The following is a 12,055-nucleotide window of genomic DNA, read 5'->3' on the forward strand; positions in this document are numbered from 1 at the left end:
TGAGAAGAGATCTCCGTGAAAGCTCTCACAAGGAAGTAATGGCCATGGAAAAAATATATGAGAAGAGATCTCCGTGAAAGCTCTCACAAGGAAGCTTAAAAAAAGAAAAGAGAAACTTGCTTCAAAAAATAACTACAATTTAACTCTTCCAAATCCTATTTAGACTTAAATTAAGTCCAAGAACCTTCAAAACAGCCCCAAATTGACCATGAGCCACTAAAATAACTTTGAATCTGCCATTATTCCTTCAAGCCTTCTTCAAGATTCTCAAATTGAGTCCCGACTTACTGCAAATAACTTTAACTAGTCATGGTTTTAAATGTGTCGAGTCTTATGACTAATTCTTGTTCTCCAGTTACCCTGTGCCTAGTTTTGTAACCAAATCCACCATGAAAATGACATTCCCATTGGATCAAAGATTTGCTATGATACCAATGTAAAGAAGCTAATTCCCACAACGAACTATTAGATTGGAAATACAAAAAATAGACTAAATTGCCAAGGAACCATAGCCAAGGTGACTAGGCTGAAATCATATTACCATTAATGGCTAAGATTCAATTGATGAGAGGTTGCAACATGGTATGCACCCCAACGCTATGGTGGCTAAGAGTATGCACCCTCTTAGATGGTGAGAGGTTGAGACCTCAAATATGAAAGGTTAGAAATGACAAAAAGATCCTTGGCAAGTTACATCTTAGCCTTTTATACTTAACCCTAGTAGGCTAAATATTGGCTAAGGCATTAAGGCATTTGAACTCTATTACACCATGCAAGAACTCATAGAAAGAGAACAATTTTCATCATTTGCCATCAAATACACCATGAGCATCAATGTCCATAAAAACACTAAAAACATACTTTCTATGATCAGTATATGACCATTGCTATGACATTACAACACCATTACTTTATATCATACTCATTTTGAGTCTCCACAATATGTGCTTAGAGTATGCTTACTAACGTTTGTGTTCTACAAATCAAAATTTTACTTGCATTGTAAACAACATTTGAACCATCTGCAACAACAGGCTCACCACAACAATTGTCGCCTTTAACTGAAGGCAGTTGAGACAGGTGGCAGCATTTCCTTGCTTGAACTGTCTGACTTTCTATTTCCTGGCCTTCTCCAGACTGTTGGTCCTTTCTGTGGGCAACGCTCACAGCTTGCATGTGAAGCACCCATTACATAGTCTTTGGAGTCACCTGCACAGGTCATTGAACTGCACATAACTCTGTTCCAATTGATGTCATATTGTTTTGGCTTTTGTAAATGTTGTATCCTCTACAACTCAGAACAAGTATTCAGTACACACATAAAGTTTGGCAGCAAACCCTGTCAGGAAACAAAATACACATACAGAACTTCCATCTATTCACTTGAGCTAAGGCTGCATGATTGCAGTATAAATGTTGTTCTCTATATACTTACATGCATGGTCAACCATATAGACCACCACCGGTTCAAGAAAGCAGGTGTACCTCTTCAGTATGGCTTGGTTCAACAAGATCTTTCAGTATTCACTCTATGATTTCAGCTGAACCCATTTGCACATGCTTGATAAGGTAAAACCAGTCTTTTTTTTTTCTACTGGTAACTGAAACATGCTGCAGATTCACACCACAGAGCCCAAGGCCACACACATAGATCTCAGGCTCTCCATTATTCACACCGATCAGATTCATTTCTACACAATTAATTTTTCTCCAACTTTTGAACAACATGGTGAAAGAAGCCATTATTCTGCCCTTGATAACCAGATATTGCATGATAAACATCTGCAACCGTCAGCTGTTTAGATCCAATGATGTTCAATAAGTACTCAAAATTTCTAGCAACTACAGGATCACCAAATGTCGAGTAGTCCAAAGAGACACACGCCATGGCACTAGCACACACTTGCTGCAAGAACTTAAAATGCTTCTCTCCTTCAAATGCTCCACAACCCCAATGGGAAGTAACCACCTTTTCTGTACCTCCTTGAAAAGCTGCCAGAAAGCCAATATAGGCCTTGTTCAGGTCCCTGTCTACCTTAGACTTCGTAAAATGCATATGTGTAGCAGCATCAATGGACACAATGTCAAATGTTCTCAATCTCGGATAAAACCCTGTGAACCGAAATGTATTTGAGTAGCCTTCATACTCTGAGAACCTCCTCACATTTCTGATTATTATGGTCTCTATGTCCAACATTTCTTCACTAATCAAAATACCAACAAAGGCCTCTGGACATGTACTGAACAGTACTTCCTCCTGTGTGGCAGAAGATATAATCTTATGGATGTGCAATTTCTTGTTTGCAAAGTTTGCAAAGCCTACAGCATCTGATGTTTCCATTCTTTCAGTAAAGACCCTGACATGACCGGCATTGATCTTGACATCAAGGGAGCCCCAATCAGGAGATGGTCCAGCAATCGTATGCCTCTCAAAAGATACCACTTCCTCTCCATATGTGAGATCAAGCACCTGCGCAAAGTAGGAAAGGAGACACACAATGCGCTGACGTGCAAGTTCAGAATCATAATTGTAGAGGGGGAAAAGGCTGATGTTCCCATAATACCTTTGGCCGTCCCTCAAAGACATAACATTCAAGAAAAATGCATTGGAAAGTATGGTCCTTATTCTGCGCCTGGACAAGAGGACCTTGTTGACCTTTCCAGCTTGCAGCAAACCAATGTCCAATTCAGTGTCTTGATAGTCCAAAGCCCATCTGTGGATATGGGGAAGCAGGTCATTGAAAAAATCAAAATCTGGCTGATGATTGTGCTGCATAAACTCTTCGAAATAGTGAATCGCAGCTTGAACAGCATTGAATGTATTTGAAGGCTGGCTACCTCGTCGTCTATAAACTCTGTGGAGAAGGATTTTTCTTAGAGAAGGGAAATCTGAAGCAGACTGTTTTTTGAGAAGAGCAAGGGTGTCTTTCTTCAGGTAGAGAAAGCAACCTTGATCGACCTGAAAATACTGGACTCATAAGAGAGATTGAGAGAGAAAGATACACCAAACAAAAACAAATCATGATTTCTCTTACCGGTTTGTCTTCCATGCTTAGGCTGCTCAAAGACCGTGTAGTATTCAAAAGACTGCTTGATCTATGCAAAGTCCACACTGCAGTATTCACAGTCGTCATTCAAACGGTAGTGGAAATGAGAAATATGATTGTCATTCAAACAGACATGAAAAGAGAAAGGGAGGGACACGTGCATGCACACGCATGCACAGAAAGTATAGATTTCAACAGTCATTCATTGGCAAGTTTATTCATACTTGATAGTACCAGTCAATATTTAAATGTCAAAAGGAAAATTAATGAATCAGAACCCAGATCCTATTTTCCTTGATCAAATATATATCTTTTAAGCACATCTTTGTTGCTTTATAAACACAGCTTTGAGACCAGAAATTTGCACTCACCATATTGTTAATTTAAGTCGATAATACTTGTCATGAAATTTTCAATATCACACTCTTGGACTCTCCCCTTGGGCATAGTTCTTTGAAAGGACAATTCTTTTTCTTGAGGCAGTTACTTATCTCATTACCAAACTAGTGTCAAAGTCATTGGCAGACCATAGCAAAAGAATTTGGATTCTCATGTATATAACCCATTGCCCACTTGGCAGGTTCAAGACACAAAAGGACATGTAACCCTCCAAATTCGCAAGCTTTTTCTTATGAGTTGGGTTTCGGTGCACCTTCCTTTCAGCACTCATCCTCATCTCATTCTGTCTTCTGTGAACATATTCTACCCTCCTTTTCATCCACATTCTCCACCTATGCACTCCAGGGATCGTATTCCTTTAGGCACTCATCCCATATGTCAATTCCTATCTATCAGCCAAGTGTTGTGGGTGTGACACTAGTGGGAGTTCCGCTCCAAAACCATGCACCCCATGGAACTTAAATGCAAGGACATCCATCCTATGCATATCAAGTCCCTAATATCACTCAAGTTGTCACCAAAATGAGAAATGACCTAATGATTTAATTAAAATGAGCTCTAATTTTGGTACCTTGGCTCCTCCCATGGTGACTATAGTATCGACAATGAAGGATTCGACAACATGCATGCAATGAACAAGTGTACGGACTATGTGGTAGAAGAACAAGGCAAAAGGAATTTTGGAAATATGCAATTTCCCAAGAAACCTAGAAAAGTGCAGTTTTTCCAAGGTCTAATGAGTGTTTGAAAGTTTCACCTAGTAGTCAACATTTGACTTAAGTTGTAAAGCAAGCCTAATGCTTAAGTTTGGTCTCATAAGCAGCTCATTTATGATAATCAGCCATAGATTAATTAGCCTTTAATCAAATTGGATTTTTGACTAGGGAGCAACCTGTTACTCATTTAAAAATTTGGACATGGCTATTTGGGATCTCTCTTGAACTTTCATTTGAGCAACATGAGTTTGGCGATAGCCACTCGTCTCAAATTGCAGCTTGCTAACCGCACGTATGAAAAGTCAATAGCCAATCTTCTCCTCTTAGCATGGGAATCCATTGGGGAACTCTATAACTCCATTAACCAGTGGGTATGCTATTGTTTTTATCTAAATATCATTAAGACGAGCTATTACAGTAAGACACACTGAGATCCTCTCTTCTCCTCTAAGATCTCGAGCCTTGTCCACTTTAGCACAACTTGGCCGCAAAGAGAGTGAGTTTCTCACAATTTCATCACAAGAAATCTCTCCCTTTGTGAGAGGAACATCATAAAATTGCATGGGGATTATACAAGATGGTTTGCACAACAAAGCAATAAAATGCATCATTTTATTGGCTATAGTACTAAGAGAAAAGGATATCAATTGTATTAATAATTAACAAATTATATGCAAAGTGCTTGTCAGTAGAGATATTGTCTTTGCTGAAAATTCAGAAATACCTTTGCATGATTGCAAAAATCCGCCAATTGGGCCCCAAAGTGTTAGCAAGATTGTCAGCTCATGTGTGAGTCCATGCATGCCGATTCGGCTCAGCACATTTATTAGTATTTTAGGCATTTTGTGCCAAATGGACATTTTTTGTGCCAGTCCGACCAGCTATTGCTTATGGCTTATTTTGGGTCTAGAGGTTCCTATCATGCTGCCAACTATTGATAGGTGGATTTGGCAATAGGTGGATTTCTGCTCAGCATCTCTGCATTTTTAGATCTAATCTTGATCTTGTGCAAGGCAAAATCCTCTATTTGATTTTTTGTGATCAGCCTATGAATACTACGTGTGAACTCTATTTTTGTTCACTTTGTGCTATTTGGTTGGCCATCTTCTCTTTGTGTATACTTTCTCCCTACTATCTTCTCTTCTTATCCTCTCCATATGGCTCCTCCGTGCACTTCTACAAATGATAAGTTACATGGACTTGACGATCTTACATGCAGTACCTCTGACGAGTTATCCTCTTTCTCAAACTCTGACTCCGATCATTTGGTCACGAGGAGAGCTTAGCTGCCCCTTCCTCTACTGCTAATCTAGGTGATGCAGTCATCCCTCACAACTCTCCAATGCCAAAGAGGGAGTATGAGAGGGTGGTGCGATGGGACAATCGTGCCTCATCTATACAGGTGTACAAGTTCCAAAGATGGACATACCTGATGCATCAATCAAAGTCTAGCAGTTCAAATCCTGGAGTTGGAATTGACATCCACATTCATGATGGGCTGGTATTCGGTCTTGTCTCCTAGTCTTCAACTCATATGAGGGGACACTTTAGTGGTTTGGCCAAAGACAAAGAATCCATGGTCACATATGTTCAGAGGCATTTTTGACAAGATGGTCCTATATGCTACTATGAAACATTGATGACGAACACAGAAACATGCTATGGCTCTTCTCTATTTTCAGGAGTTGATATGATCAACATGGACATCAGATTCTCTCCGAGGCACCTTGATGGTGGCTTAATCATCCACTTCTTGGGTATGCATGGTTCTACTCTAGTGGTTCTATGTTGTATGACCTATAATGAGCCATTATCATTGTATCATTATATTGTATCAAATCACCCATGATCTAAGAGAGAGTGTTAGCAAGATTGTCAACTCATGTGTAAATCTATGCATACCAGTTAGGCTAGGCACATTTATTAGTATTTTAGGCATTTTATTGGCTTGGCATTTTATGCTAGATTGGCATTTTGTGCCAGAACAACTACTAGTTATGGCTTATTTTGGGCCTATTTATTCGGCTCCTCCTCCATAGATTCAGTCATCATCATTCTTTAAGTGGTCTTCCTATTGAAGAGAGGAGCCAGTGCCAGTGCCCACATAGCCAGTGGCTCACTGTTATATGTGACTATCTCATGTTTGGTATATGGATTCCGTTTTCCAAGCACATCTCTGAGTTCTCTTTCTTTGCAATATTCTTTTGTTTTTCTTCTTTTCTATCTTGTGTTCAGCAGTTTATTTCAACACTTATTTATATTACCATTGCTACACCATTTCTGACACAAAGATGTGTTTAATTCCCTTATACCATTATTCAGGTCATTGCTAATGATTGTTGAGCATGCACCCACTCAATGTCATGCATCATAGCAGCAAATTCAGCAACCTATACACATTGAATTTCAGCCTGATTTCCTCTCCATTGAGGCAACAAATCATGATGACATAGAGACCACATAGAGGTCTACCATCCAAGAAGCAAAGACTGTGCCTAGATGGTTGATCTTAAGGGACAGCAAACAGCCTGCTCCCCTTCTAGGATACTACAATAGCTTCTCGTCAAGCATTATGGAACTTTACACATTGTGCTTTATTGTCCACTGCTTGTGGTGAAGAGTGTTAGCAATTTAGTCAACTTGTGAGTGAGCCTAGGCATGTGTAGTTAAGGATTGGGTATTATAGTTTACTTTAGGTATTTTTTCTGGTCATTATTCATGTGATTTATAGCATTTATGGCTGACTATCCAGCATTTATTGCCGGCCGACCTGATGCATTATTTTATGCCTATTTATATCCCTCCCTCCTTCTCAATCAGATCATTCATCACTTGCGAATTCCCAATGCAAGTCTTGTTGGAGAGAGGAAGCCACTGCCACTACCCATGCAGCCAATGACTCATTGTTGTATACAACAATCTCATGTTTGGTATATGGATTCCACTTCCTGAGCATATCTTTGAGTTCTCCCTTTGTAGCGTTATTTTATTTTCTTTTGTTTTCTCTTTTCTCTTATGCTGTGAAATCTATTACAAGTCTTCTACCCTTGCATCACTGCACCCACTTCCGACATGGTATCAAACATTCGTGTTTGGGCCCTAGGTGCTGTTTTTTGTTGTGGACAGCGCCCTCACAGTTTTCTGTTGTTTTTCGTTGTGGACAGTTTGCCCTCATAATTTTGTGGTGTTGATCAGTCTTCTTCTATCTGTTGCATCCTGGGCGACTAGCTTTTAGGCATTTTCTACACTTATTGGTGGCTCCAAAGCTTGGCACCCCTTTCGGTATTTCTTTAGATTATTGAAATATGCTCAAAATCTATTACAAATGGCTGTTTTTCAGCAATTTCTCATGACATAATTGATCCATAGTGCACAATGGCCTTGACACCTTCACTGCTGGTCTCCAACTAGTTGTAGAGTGTTCAAAGCTACAAATGAACACTTCAACTTGCTAAACCCTAAAAATGACAAGCAGCGTTTGACCCTAATTTCATGAAGTGTTTGCTAAGACAACTCTCCTACATAGTCCCCATGCAGTCCCACATTGTTCCTCTCACAAATAGGGGCGGGTTCTCATGAGGGAAGTGTAAAAATGTCACTTTCTTCGCAACAAAATTGCCTAAAAAGTGCACTAGGCTTGAGATCAAGAAGAAAAAAGGATCTCAAACCTAGTGCTGTCATAACCTATTTTTTTACTTTTTAACTCAAAAACAATAGAATACCTTGCTATATATGGAGTTACAAGGCTGTCTAATTGAATCCCCATACCAAAAGGAGAAAATTTGGCTGCTATCCACACTCCATCTATATTGTAAGCTCATTCCATAACTGAAATCTGTAATTTTCTGTGACAATAAACAAAAGAATGATCGTTTTCAAACTTGGATTGCTTCAAATGAAAAAGAAGAAGCCCCAAATAGCCAAGATAAGCTTTCCAAATGAGTAATCAGTCGCTCCTTAGTCATATCACATTTTTATTAAAGGCTACTTAATGACTTAGCCATTAATCATAAGTGAGCTACTTACTAGGCGAAACTTTAGCTCAAGGCTTGCTTAATAACTTAAGTGCCCTAAGTGAGTTGCTTATTGGGTGAAACTTTCAATGTAACTCAGTTCTAAGGTTCAAACTTTCAATTTAATGAAAGCTTTACGTTGCACCTTATTCCTTTAGCCCTAGCCATGGCCCACATACTTGTCCATCACATGCTTCACTGTAAAATGCTTCACTATCAGTGCAATGGTCACCATACCAAGAGCTAGGGACACTAAAATTAAAATTCATTTTAATTAAAAAACTTCATGAAGCTTAATTAAATCATCATTTGTCATTCTAGTGACAATTTCCAACTTCTAACTATGTTTATTGGCTCTCATCCCTCTAACTCTCCTAGATTTTGTACTTGTTTTGTGATCGGCTCCTCTTAATACTGCATATGAACTCCCAACAGTGCAATTTGTGTTGTATTCGGCTGTACTCTCTCTCTCTCTCTCTCTCTCTCTCTCTCTCTCTCTTCATCTTCTTTTCCTATCCTCTCCAAATTGCTCCTCCCTATTGTTCTATTGATGATAAACTTCATGGCGCTTACTATCTTACATGAAGTGTTGTTATGAAAGTATGATTTGTACAAAAGAAAGTGTGGTGTGTGGTGTGTGGCTTCTAGCGCTATTGAGCGCCCTCAAGCTTCTACTACTCTTCCTAATGATTGGAACCATGACAACCATAAGGAAGCTAGGCTTACAAGGGACTCTAATGATGCCCGTGCATATTCTGCTCTTCTCTACCGGCAATCATCTTCTACATGACCACTTCAATAGTATAGGAGAAGCTTCAAATGATGTATGAGGCTCCCTCAACCATGCATGCAATTAGCCTCTATGGATAGCTCCAACAGATGAAGTTTGAGCCTAAAGATACTATCCACTCATTCTTGCTTTGTATTACAGAAGTACAGGATCAACTTTATCACATGCAATCTACCCTCCCCAAGGCTCATCTTGTGGGGACTATGCTCTATAAACTCTCTCCAAAGTTTAAAGTAGCCAATGCTTTGTAAGCCCAGACATCATTGGCACGAGTGATCTACCCATATGTCCTCAATGCTACTTGAGCATGAGGTGTCTTTGCGGTTACAGGGGAAGCTTTCATCTCAATATGGTGGCTTCAATGTGACATTTGCAACTTCAAAGAGCTATCACTATGATAAGAAGAGATAATAGCACAAGGATTATAAGGAGTAAGCAAATTCAAGGAAAAATAAGGAGAAGGCCAAAGAAGTCATCTTCAAATCGAGGCAAGGCCCTCGTAGCACTTCAATGCCAAAGAGGAAGAGTGAGAGGGCGATGAGGTGGGACAGGTAAGCCTCATCTATATAAGTATACAAATGCAAAGGATCCAAAGAGAGCCCTTCGTTTCACATCAACTTAAGTTTGGCAAGTTTTGAAATCCTAGAGCTCGAATTAACTTCCAAGTTCATGATGGGTTGTTCCTTAACAAAGAGTGGAATTAGCTCCTAGTCTGAGCTCACATGAGGGAACATTTTGATAGTTTGACCAAAGACTGTGAATCTATGTTCACATATGCTCAGAGACATTGTTGATAAGATATTCATATATCCTATTACAAGGCATTGTTAATAGACATAGAGAGTTATTATAATTATTCTCTATTTTCAAGAGCTGGTATAATCAACATCGACATCAAGTTCTTTCCAAGACACCTTAGTGGCGGCTTAATCACCCATTTGCCTGGGTATCCATGGTCCTACTCTAGTGGTCTTTGTTGTATGGAGTATGATGAGTCATTATCATTGTATCATTGTATTATATCATATCATCCATGATCTAAGAGAGAGTGTTAACAGTTTAGTCAACTCATAAATGAGTCAGGGCATGTGCAGTTGTGGGCTAGGTATTATAGTTTACTTTAGGCATATTTTTTTGTCATTATTCATGTGATTTATAGCATTTATGGCTGGCCGTCCAGCATTTGTTGTGGGGCAAACCCAATGAATTATTTGTATTATTTTATGCCTATTTATACGCCTCCCTCCTTCTCAATCAAATCATTCATCACTTGCAGATTCCCAATGCATCTTCGAGTTCTCCCTTTGACAGTGTTCTTTTGTTTTCTTCTGTTTTCTCTTTTCTCTTTGGTTGTGCAGTTTATTATAGCTATCTTCTACGCTTCCATCACTGCACCCACTTCTAACAAAGAGTGTGTTTGTATAGAGGATGTGTTGGAGGATACACACTGGCTAGATGCTATGTTTTCAAAGTTCCAAAGCATTGATGAGAACAGTACTGGGGAGTTGTGTGACTTACTTAAAGGCTAGTGTGCCATCGGCATTAAGAGAGTCCTAAGCCTAAACATCATGAAGACACAAGACCTTTGCACCCGCGTCACATATGACAACCATATCATTGCTTTGGCTGCACATCATGGTTGGAATGTACATCAACTTGATGTTAAGACTGCTTTCTTACATGGTACCTTGAATGAGGAAGTTTATCTCAACTAGCCATGAGGGTTTGTACAAGAGGGTATGGAAAAGAAAGTCCACCATTGATGCTTGTATGTGTTGAAGCAAGCATCACGAGCATGGTACACAATGATTCGTTCTTACTTGATTGGTCTAGGCTTTCAAAGCAGCTTAACTAAGAGCGTCATTTACATTAGACAGGATGGGTATAATCTACTCATTCTGATGTTGTATGTTGATGATATACTCAATTGGAGGGTTGTAAGATTGAACTACAGCAATGGAGCAGAAAAAAGTGTACACAACTCATAGAGAGAGGGAGTGGTCACAGCACAATTGTTTGCATAATACAATGTGAAGTACAAAGTTCAAAATACAAAGTACAACCCTTAGACTTTAGGGATGTAACAGTGACTTAAAGTATGTTCATACACAGATGTGTGTATTGTGCAATAAGTGAACAAAATGTGTAATGCGAATACACAAATGAAAATAAAAGTGACTAGGGAAAAAAGCCTCTTCCACAGAGAGTAAAAAGTGTCCTAATTTCCTACATGCGGATCACTGACCCTCCTGTGTGAGCGTAGATACAAGTAAAACCCAACAAACCCCCCTTGAGTGATAGGTAATCAACATACAAGGGTCATCCACCAAAGGAGATCAAATTTAAAGCATTACGGAATGCTTCAAATTTGTCATGAGGAAGAGCTTTGATGAAGATGTCTGCCACATTCTTATTAGTAGGACAATAGACAAGACTGATATCCCTACATGTAGCCTCTCTTTGACAAAGTGATATTGTATCTCGATGTGTTTCGTGCGTGCATGAAGCACTGGGTTCCACGCCACTGCAATGGCACTCTAATTATCCTACGTGCAGATCACTAACACTTGTATGTGAGAGTAGGCGTGAGTAAAACCCAACCAACCCCCCTGGATCGATACGTGAACCGTAATCAGCATACAAGAGTCATCCATCAAAGGAGATCAAATTTAACGCATTGCATAATACTTCAAATTTGTCATGAGGAAGAGCTTTGGTGAAGATATCTGCCACATTCTTATTGGTAGAACAGTAGATAGGACTACTATCCCTTGCATATAGCCTCTCTTTGACAAAGTGATATTGTATATCAATGTGTTTCATGCATGCATGAAACACTGGGTTCCGTGCCACTATAATGGCACTCTGAATGTCAGTACACAAAGGAGTAGGCTCCGTGACAGATACATCAAGATCAGCCAACAAGCATCTCAGCCATACACATTCAACTGTAGTAGTGAAAGATGCCTTATACTCGGCTTCACAAGACGATCTGGCAACAATGGATTGTTTCTTACTAAGCCAAGAAACCGCTCCTGGTCTTCCAATTCCCTGCTTATTCTCTCCTACTCTCTTTCAAGGCTCAGCTTT

The 12,055-nt window shown here is 39.5% G+C and overlaps 1 protein-coding gene across 5 annotated transcripts in view; it reads right to left on the bottom strand.

The window, feature by feature from the left end:
* Nucleotides 1–780: 780 nt before the first annotated feature.
* Nucleotides 781–12,055, bottom strand: part of LOC148014284 (uncharacterized) — a 69,805-nt gene continuing 58,530 nt past the window's right edge. For all 5 annotated transcript variants that reach the window (XM_087666240.1, XM_087666238.1, XM_087666239.1 and 2 more), the window contains 2 exons: nt 3,036–3,112; nt 781–2,959 (listed from right to left, as the gene is read on the bottom strand). In XM_087666240.1, the coding sequence (XP_087522366.1) occupies nt 1,700–2,959; nt 3,036–3,050 (1,275 nt within the window). In that variant the 5' untranslated portion in view covers nt 3,051–3,112 and the 3' untranslated portion in view covers nt 781–1,699. The remainder of the gene's footprint in view (nt 2,960–3,035; nt 3,113–12,055) is intronic.

Source organism: Lygodium microphyllum, chromosome 25 (genome assembly GCF_053477565.2).
Source record: "Lygodium microphyllum isolate KBCC chromosome 25, Lygodium_microphyllum_v1.1.10, whole genome shotgun sequence".
Classification (NCBI taxonomy): Eukaryota; Viridiplantae; Streptophyta; class Polypodiopsida; order Schizaeales; family Lygodiaceae; genus Lygodium; species Lygodium microphyllum.